At 39.5% G+C, this 18,236-nt stretch overlaps 1 protein-coding gene across 1 annotated transcript in view; it reads left to right on the top strand.

Annotated features, from left to right (window-relative positions):
• nup214 (nucleoporin 214) overlaps positions 1 to 14,463 on the top strand; it is a 30,691-nt gene extending 16,228 nt beyond the window's left edge. The window contains exons 24-37 of the mRNA XM_037692501.1: positions 1,333 to 1,441; positions 2,099 to 2,162; positions 2,471 to 2,515; positions 2,819 to 2,888; positions 3,114 to 3,198; positions 3,845 to 3,897; positions 3,987 to 5,459; positions 6,213 to 6,280; positions 6,377 to 6,542; positions 6,696 to 6,848; positions 9,892 to 10,063; positions 11,002 to 11,150; positions 11,662 to 11,695; positions 14,154 to 14,463. Of these exons, the coding sequence (XP_037548429.1) occupies positions 1,333 to 1,441; positions 2,099 to 2,162; positions 2,471 to 2,515; positions 2,819 to 2,888; positions 3,114 to 3,198; positions 3,845 to 3,897; positions 3,987 to 5,459; positions 6,213 to 6,280; positions 6,377 to 6,542; positions 6,696 to 6,848; positions 9,892 to 10,063; positions 11,002 to 11,150; positions 11,662 to 11,695; positions 14,154 to 14,190 (2,678 nt within the window). The 3' untranslated portion in view covers positions 14,191 to 14,463. The remainder of the gene's footprint in view (positions 1 to 1,332; positions 1,442 to 2,098; positions 2,163 to 2,470; positions 2,516 to 2,818; positions 2,889 to 3,113; positions 3,199 to 3,844; positions 3,898 to 3,986; positions 5,460 to 6,212; positions 6,281 to 6,376; positions 6,543 to 6,695; positions 6,849 to 9,891; positions 10,064 to 11,001; positions 11,151 to 11,661; positions 11,696 to 14,153) is intronic.
• The last annotated feature ends 3,773 nt before the right edge of the window (positions 14,464 to 18,236 follow it).

Genomic DNA, 18,236 nt, shown 5'->3' with positions numbered 1-18,236 from the left:
ACATCAAAATATGGGTGGAAAAGGTGAAACACCCACACCTCCCTCCACCCTCATTCGCCCCACTCTGGGCCCCTGAGCAAGGCCCTTAACCCCCACCATCTGCTCCCTAAACAGTTCTCTCTTGAAAATGAGTTCTCGTGGCTCACTGAGACTACATGGATAAATTAAAGGGTAAATGAAAAAAAAAGAGAGAGAGAAAAACAGTAGTCCCTCGTTTATCGCGGGGGATCCATACCCTGAAGCCCCGCGATAAGTGAAAAACTGCGAAGTAGGAATAGTAGTAAGTAGTACTGTAGTTTATAGAAAGGCGTTTTAAACCCTTGCAATATTCTAATCCGTGTTTCTAAACTAAACACTCTACAAGAGCACAGAATATCTTGATTTCAGCTCTCTGCCTCCTGCTACACTCTGCCATCTTGGCCACGCCCACTTCTGCTGAAGAGCGGAGATCAGCTGATCAGATGCAGGATGAAGCTTCTCCTGCAGCTGTGGGCTGCACACAGGTGCTAAATAATTTTAAATAATTTATTTTAAATAAAAATTCCATTCCGACCGTGCGGCTCATCCATCAATCAGCCAATTGTCGTATCCAATCCTACTTTGAAAAACCACTATAGAGCGAGTCTGTGAAAAACGAACCACGAGGGACTACTGTAACTATAAATTGTCATCCATATATTATAACAAAACTAGCTAATGTTTAATGCCTATTCCTGATTAGATTTTTTTTTTTTTTACATTTCGAGATTAGTGAAGAAAGTTAGTGGTCAATAGCCACTCTAGATATGCTTCCAAATGTAACCAGTGTGATTGATAAATATACTTAACTTTATTTTTTTGTGATCTGTGTTTGTAATTGATCTGTTGTTTTTGTTTAACCAATAATAGTCTGAAAGAGACTCTGTCTGACACTTAGTTTAAAAAATGTTGTATCACAGCAGTTTGAGAATAAAGAGCAGAAAGAAGGGTAAAGTTTGAAGTTTAGCGAGCTTAAAAAGCATTGAGCCCGAGTGTAGAAGCAAAAGATATTTTCACATAATCAACGATTTAATGTATAACTCAGGGACTGAAGGGTTTTTTTTTTTTTTCCCCAGATCTTATTGTTATGTCTTTAATAAATCACCAGGGGGAGACACAGACTTAGAGACGAGAATCTGAACCAAACCAATTTAATCTCAGCTCATTACCTCCTCACTTCTGACATTGACTTGTTGATCTATTTCAGTGTAATTCCACTCCGGCTGAAGTTACCTTAGAAACTTTAAAGTCTTGTTTATACTTTTTAAATGTCCACAACGTGCTAGATATTCCTTTTATACGTTTCTTTTCCAGCTGTTAGTCCTTCCTTGAGAGAGTCCACTTTGAAGACGGTTCCCCTGGTGGTCAATGTTCAGGATCTCAAGGACAAAGGGCTGCCTGTTCCAGTGCCTTCCATCATCAGGTAGAAACAAAAGGTTTATATTGCATGCAGCGTGAATCTTCTACAAGTGACGGGTCATAGATTGTATTGTTGGATAGACTTTAATCCATTTGACTAAAGCAGGTTGTAGTTTTAATTGAAACAAAGTTAAATCTTGCTTATGTGTGGAACTATTTAACATGATTCTGAACTTTTCACCCATCTGGCAGTCTCACTAATGAACAACGAAGATATAATTTGTAATTGTCATACATGCACTCGGTTGTTTACAACTCAGAACGTAGCGATTTGTTTAGTCTGTTTCAGTTAAACTCATTTTGTCTTAAACATAAAGTATCTTGAGTCTTGTAGCACTAAGTCGGGTCTGCTTTCATTCCAGTTTGTTTCTGAAAAAACAAATCCCCATTTTTAAACACAATAAATGCAACAATGTTTTATCACTTTAATAATAATAATAGTAATTTATTCAGGTGTTTCTTGTAAATGAGTCCGAGGCTCAATGGGATTAACCTGTATAAATAAAGTTTGAATGAAAATAAAGCAGCTGCGCCTTTATCACCTGCTGCCGAAAGGCGGAGGCAAACAAAAGTGTTGCTGCTCGTGCACATTTGTGAGCCTGTCTGTTAGCAAAATATGTATTTTTAAACATCGTCTCGCTCTTTTGTTGACCTTGCCCAGCTCCACAGTGCCAGACCTGACAACTCAGACTTTTGCAGCAGTTTCTGCCAACCAAGTGAAACGAGTGAGTGCAAACTGCATTTTTCACCTCGGGGTTTTTGTGTGATGCTGTCACTTTGGTGACTTTTAATAATCCTACTACTTTAAATGCCTCAAGCATACATTATTTTTATTGTTTTGCTTGCACATAATTAATTAAGCAAAAAAGATATAACAGTCCTCACCTTTTATTTTAGTGTTTGCGACACAATAAATGACTTCAGTATGTGTTTAGCAGTTTGCACGCTCTTAGTCAAAGTTAAAGTATGTTCTCTGCTGTCGAGTGCTTGTTCTTATAAGTTTAAAGAACATTTAACATGTGAAACTCCACAGATTGCTGACAGTTTGGCAACTGAAGAGAGAGTATTTGCTACAGGGGTGAGACATGTCTCAAGTTCTTCTCATGTTGATGCTACAAATGGCAGTTGGGTGACAGGAGGGATCCTCACAAATCTTGTTCTTGTACATCCCCCAAAGTTACATGTAACAGGAAGCACCTAAACATGCTGATTTCCCAATCCATGTGTGCATATTCATGCTTTTGAATTTTTTTTTATATGTACCTTAATTAACAGTATAGTTTGGTTAATATAATATAAATGTAGTGCTTTTAGAATAAACTGCATTTTTTTATATAATGACTAATTCAAGTTATAACAGCATTTATATATTTATTTGCAGAATACAGCTGCAAGTATGCAAAAGATGTCCACTGAAAGTGCATCCATCCCACAGATGAGCTTTGTGTTTGGTGAGCAACAATTATTAATTCAATTTATGAATATTTAGGGCCAGATTGTTAAACTCTGTACAAAGTTCTTGCAGGGATGATGCGTCTGATCTGATTATATATGTGCAAGTGCTGTGTAATTAATTCTTTGTGAACCTTGTAAAAACCTTTAAATTTGAATCCACTTTGAGTTGTTGTTTTTTGGACAAAAAGTTTTGCTGACATCCTGAACTTTTTATTGTGAAGGTCCACCATCCAAAACAGATGTTGCTGTGGTTCCTGCTAGTTCAGTGGAGCAAAACAGCAGCAAGCCTTTCTCCTTCACATCAGGGTGAGTTCACTACAACAACGAAAGCAGAAATCTGGTTTGACCTTCCAGATCTACAATCTAGTGAAAGTGTTGTGTGTTGTCATCATTGTATGTTTCTATACAGTGATGAAATTTGTGCTCTGCATTTAACCCATCACACGTCAGGGCAGCTGTGGTGCAGTGGTAGGGCAGGCGACATGGGACCAGAAAGTCACAGGTTCAACTTCCCTACATGCTCACAAGTCATGGTGTCACTGAGCAAGACATCTAATCCCCAACTGCTCCCTGGGTGTGTCTCACATGTGATTGGTTAAATGCAGAGAATTAATTTCATCATTGTATAGTAACATATAATAATGACAATGCATAGCACTTTCACTACTATTGGGTTGTAGACAAAAATCTATAGTTTTATCACAAAGAGCCAGACTAATAAATAAATGTTTGCATGTTCTGTTTCAGAAAAGCCCAGTGTATAAATACTGAATAACCTAACAAGCAGGAATGTTTTTTTTCTTGTTCATAACACTTTGATGGTATCAGCGGAAATAACATGATCATTTCTGCATTTCACTGTGTTGTGGTCTAGCAGTTTGATCAGATCTCTCTTGAAATGACTAAAATCTAAAATTGTCCACTCTGTTGAGTTTGATGGTTTCTGTTTCAGATCATCGAGCTTCAGTTTTTCTTCTGTCACACAAGGAGCTGGAAATTCACAAGGTAAAAACAAAACTCGTAGCTTCATTCTGTCAAGACTAATATAAGATGAAGCATTCATAATGTCGGCTTTCTCTTTCATCTTTCTCCAGTTAAAGATGTGAATAAATTCTCCTTTGGTGGAAATGGCAAAATGGTGTTTGGTCAGATTGGAGAACAGCCATTCTCCCTCACCCCAAAGCCCACCACCTCTAACCTTGGCAGTCAGTCTCCCACTCTGGGTTCAAACACATTGAATGAAGCAGCCAAAACCACATCCAGCACCACTGCTTTAAGGACAGACCCACAACTTCCAAAGACAACAGGAGGAGAGACTCTGGGTATATTCTCTGGGCTACGTGTGGGCCATGGTGAAGAAGTCAAAGATTCTGCACCAAAACCTGCTTCATTTACGTTTGGGGACACTAGTCTTGGCCTGGGCAAGGGAGTGCAGAACTTTAGCTTTGTTGCATCGGACCTATCTAAGGGAACAGCACCGAGCAGTTTGTTCAAACCTCCTGAATCAAACACCAAGCCAGCTTTTTCAGTTCCTCCTCCTACCTCAGCTGCTTCAGCTCTGCCTACATCCTTCAGTAGCCTTCTTGCACCTTCTTCAGAGTCATCAGAGGAACTAAAAGCTCCCCAGCAGCCTTCAGAGCCTACACCACCCCCTGTAGAAGAACCTCCCACTACTAGTGAACCAGCTGTCGAGAGCAGCGGGCAGTTTGTAGCACCAGAGCCTGCTGCAGTGGAGGCAGCAACACCTGCAGCAACACCTGCAGCAACACCTGCAGCTCCTTTGGGCACAACTGTCCCTAACCTAGAGCCGACTCCTACCGTCACTGTAGCAGCTGAAGCAACCCCTCCACCACCAGCCACTGCTCCACCCACAACTGAACCCCCCTCAGATCTATCTTCTGCTGCTTTTGTGTCCACTTCAGCTCCTGCTACAGAGGCCCCTGTCTCCCAGTCACCCCCAGCACCACTCCAGGTGCCCACATCAGACAAACCAGGCTCCATTTTTACTCAGTGTGCTCCTGCAGTAACAGACAGCAGTTCCATCGGCATCACCCCAGTCATCAGCACCGCAGCTCCTGCAGCCACCACTCCCACGGTAGTTAGTAGCAGTGCAACAACTACTGCTGCCAACTCTGTGTTTGGGCAACGTGCTGAACCTCCTGCATCCTCTGCCCCAGCATCCACGGGATTCGGCTCATCTGGGTTTGACTCATCAACTGAAACTAGTTTTGGTAAATCTGTGTTTGGCCAAATAAATGCCTTTGGTCAACCTACCAGTGGTTCTGGGACATCTGCTGGCTTTTCGTTCACCCAGTCTGCATTTGGAGCAACTTCGAGTAGTGCAACTACTGGCTCAAGCAGTCTTTTTGGGTCTGCTACTCCTACCAACGCAAGTTCCTTCTCCTTTGGCACAAGCAGCGCCAACACAGCCAGTAACACAGGCACAGGGCTGTTTGGACAAAGCACAGCACCATCGTTCGGTCAGAGTTCTGGGTTTGGGCAAGGATCTCTGTTTGGGAGTAACACCACCACATCTTCATCTTCAGGCTTCAGCTTTGGTCAGCCAGGTGAGCTGAACTGGGATTTAAATTAGTTTCAAGTTTTACTTTGTTTCTTCTTTCATTTGCTACTTTGTGATATTTAAAAAAAAAATCCTCCAAAGTTTTTTAGTCCTAGTACATTTTTAGTTTGTTATACATCTTTGTCCTAAGACACAACCTGTTTTTTTTTATAAATGACGTTGATATTCGATGCCTTTTAAATGTAGCAAAAGAATAGGTTTCTTAATTTCAAATCGGTAACCCAAATAGAATTACTTAGCTTTCAGTAGTTCCATCTGACAAATGTTTGTTGTTGAAATTATCACCATCTTACATCCCATGAATTAAACTATTGGGTGTCTGAGAGCAATGGGCAATGCAGGAGGATCTGCCAAAATAACATCAATCCTGCTGTTGATTCAGGCCCATTGTCAAACTGTTTCAATGTCATATTTATCTCTAAAGGGTGAAGGCACCTGTTTTTATTTGTAGTATACCATCAGTCTGAGTGAGCAGGAGGGAGTTGTCCCTTTCCCAAACATTCTCAGAGTTCTCAAGGTTGTCTGGGAATGTGTATATGAGCAGCTGATGGCTATGTATGAGCACAACATTTAGATAAAATTTGTCATTCCTGCATACAGACTCACCACGAGGTCTTTGAATTTCAGGATCAACCAAGTCTGTTTTTTGAGAATGAGAAAACTGCACATTGATGGCTCATCAGGGGATTGAACAATTAAAAATAACACATTTTAATGGTTTGTCTTTGGTTTTTGTCAGGTTTTGGCTCCTCTTCTGCCACTTCTGTGTTTGGTCAACCATCTTCTACTGGTACCGTGTTTGGGCAGGTAATGTTTACTCTTTGATTGATGGAGCAACATATGAATTGACATTTAAAATTAAATCCCCATTTTCCTAACCCGTCTTCTGATGTCTCCAAGCAGCAGCAGTCAAGTCTGTTTGGGTCAAGTTCAGCCAATACAGCGGGCTCATCGTCTGGCGGAGGGTTCTTCAGTGGTCTGGGAGGTAAACCGAGTGAAGATGCCACCAACAAGAACCCATTTGGCACCACTGCATCCACTGGCACCTTTGGGCAGGCAGCTCAGACTGGTATGATGCATATATAAGGTTCCCGGGTTCAGCAAAATGCAACAAAATATAAATATATAGATCCATCTCAGTTTTATCCAAAAGAAAATGTATGCCAGTTCACATATTTTACGTTCTCTTGAAGGTTTTTTTTCCTTCATTTTTCTCCTCCAGGTACCAACAGTCTTTTTGGAAATAGTGGAGCAAAGGCCTTCGGTTTTGGCCAGTCCACCTTCGTGGAGCAGAAACCCAGCGGGACCTTCACCACTGGTGCGGGGAGCGTTGCGTGTCAAGGCTTTGGCTCCTTCTCTACACCACAAAAAACAGGTGCATAAATTGTTTCACTTCTTCCTGTTTAGTTTTTAACTTATTTTAAACCTTATTTTATTTTTATGATAAAAGTTTGAATTTTTACAAGATTATTATTATAAAGTGTGTTCATTTTTTTTAAACAAAACAATTCTATATACAATAAGAAATACACTCACAATTAAATTGAAAGGCAGGAAAAAGAAGAAAAATCTTATATCTGCCCATTTTTACCAAAAAATTGATTCAAACAATAATCATCTTCAAATAACAAAAACAAAATATTTCCTTCTCGAGCAATTATTCATGCAAATACACATTAAGCTATTTCTTTTTTTTTTACAAATCAACTTTGATCATGCTCTTAAACATGCACATTGATCTGGCATTTTTAACATCACTCTCCAGATTATTCCATAATCTAATTCTTTGGATTGAAGTAGACCTGCAGCTCAGATTTCCTCAATGGGCTTACCGGTATATATTTTGTTGCTCGCACAAATGATGAAGCAAATGCAAAATCTAGTGTCAAAGTTCATGCTCAATAATCCAGATAAAAATCCAACAATGTTCAGTCAGGTCATCTGGACGTTTTTTTTTTTTTTTTTTTGAGACGTTTCATCCTTCATCCAAAGGACTTCATCAATCCGAGGAGCTACAAACAAATCGAGTCCCACAAGCAGCGCACTCGCATAGTGGACCAACCAGTTTGCTGGTGGTAAGATGGTTTCTGGGGCCCGCTCTCTCCCCCGTTGACTCCTCTGAGGCAACCATAGCCAAAGTGGTTCAAAACACCAAAGTTCATGCTCGGTAATCCAGGTAGATAATCCAACAAAGTTCAGATTCAGACAGGTAAAATCTAGTGGTATTTAGGTAATAGAGGAATTCTATAAATAATTCATACACACTGCATTTGTGTGCGTTTCCAGAAATGAATAGTTCAAAGGTTTGAAGTGGTTGTGGATTTATCATGAAAGAGTCTCCTTTAGGAACAAATTTCCACTCTTGAAAACATTTTAATATTTCAAAAAGTTCACATAAGTTTAAGCTTTAACATCAACATGTTCACTGCAGACCATTACTTACCAAGACTCTTGTTATTTACACCAAAGGCTTTCTGTGCTTGATATGATTAACACGATCTGTCCGTTTTGCAACACGTTAAATATGAAACGAGTTCAAGTCAGACCCTGTTAATTACAGCCAGTTTTGAACAGTGTGGTCCTCGATAACGTGGCCTTTGCTTCCTTTAAAATCAGACTGAACAACAAGTTAATCTGCCTTTTTGTTTCTGTCAGTGGTAACACCTGTTAGTGTTGCTCCTGCTATACTCCAACACTATTTAGATTGGTGTGAATAAAACAAATGCAATGAAAGCCATGTTTACGGCTGTAAGAAACTAACTTGGTGCCTCTCTAAACGGCATGAATTATAAAACGTACATGGAGTTTCTTTCTCTAGATTTCATTTCATTCTAGGTAATTAAAAGCTTTTGACATCTAAGCCATCACTCAGCTACGCTGCCATGTTGCTCGGCACGATAAAGCTCCATCACTGGCCTGTGCAAGAAGAAGAACGTAATCCTGTTACTTTAACTCAATCAATTATTTATAAAAGCGTGCTGCTCGCCAGGCTGTAATTTCAGCACACTCTTTCTCCCCTGCTGCTCAAAGGTTTCAATTGGTGTGAAGTATTCCTCGTGTTAGTCAAAATTTACGTTTCAGAATTAAACAGCACTTCAAGCTTTCATATGTGCAGTTAGTAAGGATGCACGATATTGGATCTTTGGCTGATATCTAATATGCCAATATGTTCAAACTTATTTGGCCAATACCAATATTTTTTTTCCTACACCTACATACAGAGACTGCATAGCTTTCTCTGCTGTGGAATTAAAATACGACATTATTCTGCATGCTCTTTGACAATTTGGTTTGTTACCAAATGCAGACGCCAAAATTTGGGCTGAAAATGATGCAACACTTCAACTTGGATTATGTTTAATGTGAAATTTATTCATGACATTTACTCTCCAACACAATGACAACACTGGAACAGTGGAAATTTGAAAAATTTCACAAATCTAAACTCAGACTGTTCACAAGTGAAAAGTGCATAAGTAGTAGTGCATTAATCAATATATTAGTATATATGCTTTCAGTTTCCAACGCTTAAAAAAAACAAAACTTGCGCACCACTGACATTTTGACTTCTTCCTCTCCCGCCGTGAACAGATCAGGTTGGCGCGCATGACGTCATAACATTGTGCTGGCGCTGCAGACATCCTTGTCACCGGGTTGTCATACAAAAACAGTGCCTTTTTATTTATTTATATATTATCAAAAACCAGCACCTTTTTATATCGGCGAGTTATTTTGATGGAATGTCCGATATTTAACTTTTATCGCGAATATTGGCCGATACCATGCCGATAATACCGTGCATCCCTAGTAGTTAGGTTTATTTTAGTCTACAAAGAGCATTTTCAATATAGTGCTTCCTTCAATAAAAACTTGTATGACGTTAGTATTTGTATGATGTTGGTATTTGTATGATGTTAGTATTTGTATGATGTTAGTATTTGTATGACGTTAGTATTTGTATGACGTTAGTATTTGTATGACGTTAGTATTGTATGACGTTAGTATTGTATGACGTTAGTATTGTATGACGTTAGTATTTGTATGACGTTAGTATTTGTATGACGTTAGTATTGTATGACGTTAGTATTTGTATGACGTTAGTATTGTATCATGTTAGTATTTGTATCATGTTAGTATTCGTATGCTGGCAGTTTCAGATGATGTACAGCAAAACGTTCCACTGATGGATTTTGTTAAACTTCTAAAATACTTCTGTTAGATGACAACACAGTTTATTGTTTACATATCTAAATGTAAATGGTTTAATATCTGTTACACAAATATTTATTGTGTTAAATGGTTTAAAATGCTAAACCAAGTCACAACTCCCTGTGTTTATTTATTTTTTAGGGACCTAACTGGGTCCTGATTGTCGACTGTTTTTTGTCCTCACACAAAGCTCTCTCCTTCATCAGCAGGTGTTTTTGGCAGCGCTCCGGTGTTTGGCAGCCCCCCTTCGTTCGGTGGCTCCCCAGCTTTTGGCGGCGGAGCCTCGTTTGGCTCCAGTCCTTCTTTCAACAGCCCCATGGGTTCTTCAGCTGGGAAAGTGTTCGGTGAGGGAACGGCGGCCTCAAACATGGGAGGATTTGGGTAAGAAGCCTGCTCTAAATGTATTTAACGTCTATTGATTTACTGTAGAAAGAGATTAGCACCGTTCATCCTTCTGTCTTTTCATGCACATGTTTATACTCTTAACTCTGTTTATGTTTAAATAATAAAGATAACACTTTAGCTGACAGTTGTCTTTAAAGAAGCGTTTGAAGTTGGACAGAAATATTTAAAAGACGCTTTGTATCATTCATCTCATTATGTCAAATCTATTTCTGTCTCTGATCAATACTTTTAAATTTGACTACACACTATGGTTATGTGTCTTGACATAAATAAGTCACTTTGCAAATTAAAACCACCCCACCATAGTATTTTATGACTGGCGCAGAGTTGGAGTGGATTATTTGAGCATCCTTCCCCTGAGCTGGACTGATCAGTCATTTCCACACTCAGCCGATCAGACGAGTTTCATTTTAAACATCAGGAACGTTTGTCTTGTCCTCTCTTGTCATTTGTGTTGTAATGGTTTCATCAGCTGTGTTTGTTGTGTGTCCAGCATGTTCATGGGTTTGCATGGCAGCAGGCTTGGCTTCAAGCCTAAAACTATGGATCTCTGCAGGGGCAGATTATTCCCCTCACATAATCCCACTCTGGGGTCATGCTGCCTGCAGATTAAACTGGCCTGCTCCCTGTGCTTCTGTCACAGTTTAGTTTTTGTTGTTCATGATGATTTGCGCAGGTTGATGAGTGGATTTTTGTGGAGAGGTTTAGATTCTGCTTAAATGTCTTCATTTTACATTTTCTACCTCACAGGACAAACAGGATTTTCTTCTTCGTTTCAGTCGTTTATTTATTTATTTATTTTTTTGTCATCTGTGTTTAACTGGTTTAATATCATCAGTTCCAGTCGCTATTTATATTTGTGTTTCAGTCAGACCTTTAGTTTTAATTCTCCCTTCGTGTCTGTCTGTTTTCAGCTTCGCCTCGGCCCCCAGCGCCCCTTCTTTTGGCGCTCTAGCCAGTCAGAGTGCTCCGACGTTCGGGAGCATGGCCCAGCAGGGCACTGGGTTTGGAAGTCAACCCAGCAACTTCTCCAGTTTTGGTCAGCCACAGCCCCAGACTGGAGGTGAGACTGCTATTTCACTTACACGTGCGTTTTTATTTATTTATTTATTTATTTGCTCAAATGGATGCAGTTTGGTTAAAAGTTGTGAGTGAAGTGATTCCAGGAAGTTCTTCCACCATCATTAGTGCTTCAGTCATAAACTGTTTAGTTGAGGTTTCTCTTAATGGGATTATTGGGCTTAAGGGACATTTATATAATTTTGTTCTTACAGAAAAATTCACATTAGACTTCAGTTTGTCTTGATATAAATACAATTGTTCACCAAGATAAAGCTTGCATGTTTGGTTTTGTATGCAGGAACTGTGAATAGCTTGTCCTTTTTAGCCGTGTCTGTGTAATTTCTTTTTTCAGCCTTTTTTTTAATTTTTTTATAGCGTTTTTCTTGTTGCCCCCAGCAGACACACACAACCACTTCTGTTTGTTTCAGATAGAAGACCTCCATTAGGACAGTGTCGTTCTTTGTTTGGATATATTTTAATGCTGTTCTAATCATTCCTACTTATGTCTGCAGGTTTCTCTGGAAGCACCTTTGGATCTGCAAACCAGTAAGTGTGATCATTCGGTCTTATTTTACGTTTTATGTTCTCAAACGCTCCCATCTGCATGTGTGCAGTGTGTTGTGCCTGTAGGCTGCAGAAGCTCCCATCTTCTTCCAGAACACTGCTCCCTGTGAAGCCTCTTATTTATACCTAATCTAACCTCATTAATGTCCTCCTCCTTACCTCTCTTTGCTTTAGCCTCCATTATTTGGCTGTGCTCATCAGTTTTGCCACCTTAAGTTAATAGGTTTCCTTTTTCATCTTAATGCATCTCATTTGAAGCCTCTCATCCACCACTTTCTACCTCTCCTGTTGCTTTTGTCTCCATTTGCTGGTGTGTGCGCGTCACGTAACGAGCTCTGGTTCGGAGGAATGCACTCTGAGGTGCGCACGATTGTGCAAAGGCCCGGTTTAGTCTGTCAGACACATTCACATGCTGTAAATAATCCTTTATCTCTCTGTTTTCATGTTTGTGTCTCTCCACACTCAGCGTGCTCCTCTTGTTCTTCGCACCGTAATCTCTGCATGCTTCAGAACAGCTGCCTGTAAATCCTGACAAAAACACAAGATAAAACTGACTGGGGATGAAAATTAAATGAAATGTTCTAATTAAATAACTTTTTGTTGTTTTGCCATATTGACATCAAAGCCAAAAGAGGCTTCAAATAATTTTATTTAATGCAAAATAAAGAAAAAAAGCACAAAGGATTTATAATTTAATGTTTTTATTTCCATTGTTGAAGGCATTTTCATTAAAGTAGTGTACAATTTCAAACTGTGTTCTTAGTGAGGATGGACATTTTAAACAAAAACTCTTTGAATTTACTTGGGATGCACCGATTCACTTTTCTTTTTTTTTTCACTTCCGATACCGATCTCTGCTGTTTGGTGTCTGCCGATACCGATTCGATCCGATACAGGAAAACAGTGCTGAATTAACTTAAAACATTTGTTGTTTTTTTAAAACGTAGACAGAAATGTACTGAATTACATATCTATTAAAACCTGCACCAGTAGAGCACACTTAAACTCACCACTAGCTTCACAAGCTTGGTCAAACATGTAAAAACAACAACTTTTATTTGTTCAGTCAGTGCAGTTATGAGTATAACATCCATTGTAAAATAAATAATTGTAAAGATACTGAAACTGACAAAAACAATAGGTTGACAACTTTGGTCAAACATGAAAAAAAATAAACTTCAACAAACCTTTCAAATGCTTCAAGAATTCTAAATATAATATAAAATAAATAATAAGGGATCGGAAATAAGAGGAAAAAACAAAAGCTTCACTAGCTTGGTTGGCAGATATTTAGAATAAACAGCAATCATCTCCTGTTCTTATGTCACACTGTCACCGATACCCGATCTAGAATTGTTTTTTTAATATAAATATAGGTACTGATACTAATATCAGATCATGCATCTCTTAGAATTTATCATAAATTATTGAGTTTTTCTTCTGTCGCTATATGCTCTAGTCTCGCCTGCTGCTTTATGATTAAAGGCCTGTGCTTGTTTCATGTTTTTCCTAATGCTTGTTGTGAATATCTGAATTACTCACCTGATGTTTTGCAGCTTAAAACCCTCGAATGAAACAAAGGCTTCAGGTACAGAGACATGTGCTGCTGCTAATCCTTCTAGCCAGGATTCTTTATCTGCCTTCATAATTATCACTTCAACAGATCAACGTGGAAAAGGAACGCTCGTGTTCTGTAAAGTTGAGCTCCCCCAGGACACCAGTTTCCACTTTATGACTCTTTCAAAATAAACTATGATCCAGAAACAAACTCTGGGACGAAGCAGTTTGGATTTGTTTGTTTTGGGGACAGGAGGTGGGTGGACTAAAATCCACTGGCTTGAAAAGACGTGTTGGGGAAACAACACGACGTGTTTACTACCAGGTGTCGATTAAATAAAAATAATAATAATAAATGTTCTAATGGTAGCTTTAATTCTTCAGATTTTCTACTAGATTGTGAATAAGAAATCAGCCCATCTTTAGTTTGTGTAGGTTTTAAAAGTAAACAAAAATCTTTTCATCTGTACAGAAAAACTGCAAAACGTAATTTACAACATTTTAATGAAACAAAACTGGTTTTAATTTTTTTGGGATGAGATAAATAAATATGAACAAAAGACAGAAGCTGAAAAAGTTTTTAAAAAAATGCTTCTTTGGTGTAGACGAGCCTAAACGTCCCGTATTTTTCGGACTATAAGGTGCACTTAAAATGCTTTAATTTTCTCATAAATCAACAGTGAGCCTTGTGTATTAATTCTGGTTGTGCTCACTGACCTGGAACAGATTTTATGTGGTGCACGGCGCTCCATAATCTGCCAAAATGCACTTGTTTCGCTTAATGCGCCTTATAATCTGAAAAATACGGTAGGTTTATAATTCCTCTTGCCTTTTCAACCCCTAAAACTTTCTCTTCTTTTCTGTTTTTTTTTTCCCCCTCCAGGTCACATCCTCAAACATTTTCCAGCTGGAGAAGCTAGTTGTTGTTTTTATTTCTCATTATTATTTTTAAACCTCCATCATCTGAGCTGTTCTGCTGTCGAGGCCACAGGAAGCCCGTCTTGTTTCAGTGGATAAATGAAGTGAAGACTCTTCGCCCAGCAGCTCATAGAAGATCAACATATTCACGTACATTTATTATGACTTTGTGTCTCGTCAGGATACAGTCGATTCAAGTATTTTATTTTGTACGTGCAAAGGCAGAAACGTGCGCTCATGCTGTGCACGCATCAGTAACTTCATTTCAGTTTTTGTGGCAAATTTAAAAATATATATTTTTTTCTACTTTCATGTGTGGAGGTTCTGCATCTGTGAACATCTTCATAGCGATGACTTTAAGTGTTTAAACGTTGATGAAAATTGTAGTTTTAAAAGTTTCCTGGATTTTTTTTTGTTTGTTTTGTTACGTTTTTTGCAGAACATTCTCCTTTGATGTATATTTTTACATGAAAAAGGTAAAAATAAACACGATTGAAACCATTTGAAGGTTTTAAAGTTATTTGGTGCAAAATGTAGCAGCAGAAATCAAAGTTTAAAGTTTTACTCCTATTTGTCTTTTTTTTAATTGAAAGTAAGTTTAAATGATCTAACAAAGTAGAAAAGTTATGTTTTTCTTTTTCAAAATTCTCTTAATTTTAAACAAGATGTATAAATTTTGTGACATAAAATAAATTCTTTGGAATGAACTCCACAAGTTGTCTCAGTTAAAACATTATTAAAAACTACATTTCATCTGTGATTTCTTTTTATATTAAAAAGTTCTGAATAATCTAAAAATATTTTCACACAAACCACTTTAAAGTCCAGTTTTTAATCCTACGCAGGGTTTACGTTCGCTGACGAGTTGGATTCTCATCCAGCTGTGATGCCGTGCGTCGTGTTTTCAGGTGCTCATCGTCCCTCGTGACCTCAGCGCTTCCTTACAGGAGCGGAGGAACTTGTCAGAGCGCGAGCCGCGTCGCGCTTTAACGTGTTGTGACATGAAGAATACCGTGGCAGGAAGCCCCGGGTCGTGCTCGGATGGTTCTGTAATTCTAAATCCTTCTTTACATGCAGCTCCTTCCTCCGTCTTCAGTCCGCCTCGCACAGAGGGCTAAACGTCCGCCGGCGCAGAATGATGATGAGGCAGGACGGTTTGTGGCATGTGGCGGCAGGATGACTTCCCCCAGCGTCGCTCTGTCAGCCTCCATCTCCCCAACATGGTGACCTGTACCACACGCCTGCTTTAAACAAAGGTTGGAGCTGGTTGGTGTCTGCGAGGGTAGAGGTTCACTTCTGTTCCAGCTAAAGAATTGGACACTGATTGAACCCACGGTCTGTAATGCTTTCGGCTGAAACGGATGAGCTTAGGAGATTTTCCACACCCACTCCACCACTGGTCTCAACAAAACCATTAAAGAAATTTTTCTTGATTTCAACGCAGATCTACGATGTACGGTTTCACCTTGGGTCCCTCGTCTACAAGGTGCAGGGCGAGACTCGAACACTCAGCTGTCTTTCATGGGATCGGGATAAAAATAGAGTCTAAGCCCACCGATTCCCTCCACAAGCTTCTCCCAGTCCCCCCACCCACTGCCAGATGATTAGCACTTCTTCGCTGACATTCATCATCTGCGCTCGTGTGCATCCTTCGGGCCTTAAGGTGGTTCTTTGAAGGTTGCGCTGCAGCCAGGCCGTAACGTGACGAAGTTTCTCCGAGTGGTGAACACCGCTGCCCTCATGGCTAATTTCACGTAATCCAAATCCAATAATCCACAACAAACGAGCATAACCTCGTCTCTGTTTTCCCTTAAATGTGCCGGCTTGATGCTGCACCGTGCTCCAATTATTCTTGGGCCACACTGAGTGCAGAAAACAGGACTTTTTGACTTGAGGTCAACTGTGCATGTCTGTTAGCAAAATATTGCATGAACCACTGGACGGTTTTAGAATCGATGCAATTTGAAATGAAGCTGCAGCTAATCAACTGGGTCAAAATGTTTAGGTAGAGTTCATGATTCACGTGGTCACCCTCTGCACTCCACGCTCTCACAAATCTTGAGATTTTGCATAAGTTGTGAAAGCGTCCGAGCCACGAGGTCCATCCTTTAATTACCTCTGCTCCTCTTCCTCGCTCGCCTCCCCTCTGCCTTTAACTCACTCGGGGATTATGCAGGTTTACAGATACTTGATACTTCAAAGGAGCTTTACGCTGACTTGCTTTAATTTCAAACTCCATTAGGTCTTCAAAATAAGGTGCTCCTAGAATTTTTCTTGCCAGCGAAGAGGAAGTTGTTTACATGACATGCAGCCAAAACCAGTGCGCCCAACGGAAATGTTACCACTCGGCTTCTTTGCGTGTGAATGGATTACTGTACAGAGAAAAGGCTTAAAGTCTTATCTATTAGACATGATCACGGATGTCAGGCGTTACCACGGGTGTGTGGTGGTGCTGGGGGAGGAAGGATCACCAGAACTGCACGAGTCGCAAAGGTTTTGTTGGAGAAAAGCAAAGAGTAACATCTGCAACTGAACCAAGTCTTTCTTTCAACAGATGTGACCCGTGCAGGCAAAAAGAGCCAGAATGCGAAAACTCTTGATTGTCGCCGTAATTTAAATTTTCATAAAAACGAGTCCGTAAAAACACCATGTTGTGATCCCAGTAAGTAAAATACAAGATAATCATCCTTATCTACCTTTAACACGCATGTCTTTTGAAACTGTCCCTTTAATTTCCTTTGGAATTGACCATTTTTCTCTGCTGGCTGCCATACTGCCAGGAAATCCCTTTGTATAATGTTTGGCTTTTTTTTTTTTTTTTTTTTTTTTTTTAAATGAAGAGCTGGGTTTAAAGATGACATCATTCTAATCTAGACCAATAAAAATCAAGATTTCAAACCAGCACTCATAAGCAAAAGCTTCTTTCAAGGTGATAAATCACCAGAACAACAAACGGAAGCTTTGGACGTGGAAAATGTGTACAAAATATTTACTAAATATTAAAAACTTCCTCACTGTGACTCATTTTACCAGCACACGTGACAATTACAATACATTAAAGAGACGGTTTGGATGTCTTAAAGTGGATTTCAGTGTTTATGAGCAAATATCTTACCTGCTGTAGATGACTCTGAACAGCCTCGGTTTAGAGAGGGCCACGATTCCAGTCATCTTCAATCATTAAAAATTTCATGGAAAAACAATTTCTTAGATTTTTACACTGCCATTAGTTTTGTATTATCTGGTTATTACAGCAGGACGTGCTCTGGGCGGAGCCAGAAGTGCTACAGCTTGCTGCTGCTACTTGTGCTTGAAAACAATTATAAAAATCCAAGTAAAAAACTGACTGTGAGGTAAAGATTGATAAAGTAGCATTTGCATTTGGAGTTGTTTTTAAGCTGTAGTTCAAAATTAAATGTTTTTGTTCACACTGAGGTTCAAAGAGCTATCTACAGCAGGTAAGATACTACCTGTGCATCACCTTTCCAGAGCACTCCACTTCAAAACGTCAGAATTTTAGTTGAAGCTTCATGATGCCCGCTGGTTGTAGCTCCACAAACATAATTTCATCTGGGAGGGTATTTTTATCATTATTTCATTTGTGCCCACCTGAGATTATTTTGGTTCCAGCTCCTGATTCGGAGTCGATACTTGGAGTAGTTAAAGCTGACGTTTGCTTCAGGAGTTCCGGAGCAAGACAAAGGTGGCTCTATGGCAAGCCAAGTGTCTCATTAATAGCCACTTTTACCTATTAATGAGACACTTTGCTTGCCAAGTCGAGGGCCCTCTAGTGGCTGAAAATAGTAGTGTTCAATATTTTCCATGTCAGAATGAATGAAATCACCAGATCTCAGCCCAAAATTGGATTATAAATATGGAGGGAAAAAAACATAAGTTGCTTCGCCATATAAGTCACAGGGCATGCAAATTTATGCAAAAAGATGCGACTTATATGGCGAAAAGTACGGTAGTTCTGGTTGGATTGATGAGCTCATGGCCAGTCCGAGCTGGGACTAGACAGATTGCTGCCGTTTTAAAAACGATGTGG

The sequence above is a fragment of the Nematolebias whitei genome, chromosome 18 (assembly GCF_014905685.2).
Source record: "Nematolebias whitei isolate Nwh7 chromosome 18, NemWhi1, whole genome shotgun sequence".
Lineage (NCBI taxonomy): Eukaryota > Metazoa > Chordata > Actinopteri > Cyprinodontiformes > Rivulidae > Nematolebias > Nematolebias whitei.
This window is presented reverse-complemented; position numbering and strand designations above follow the sequence as displayed.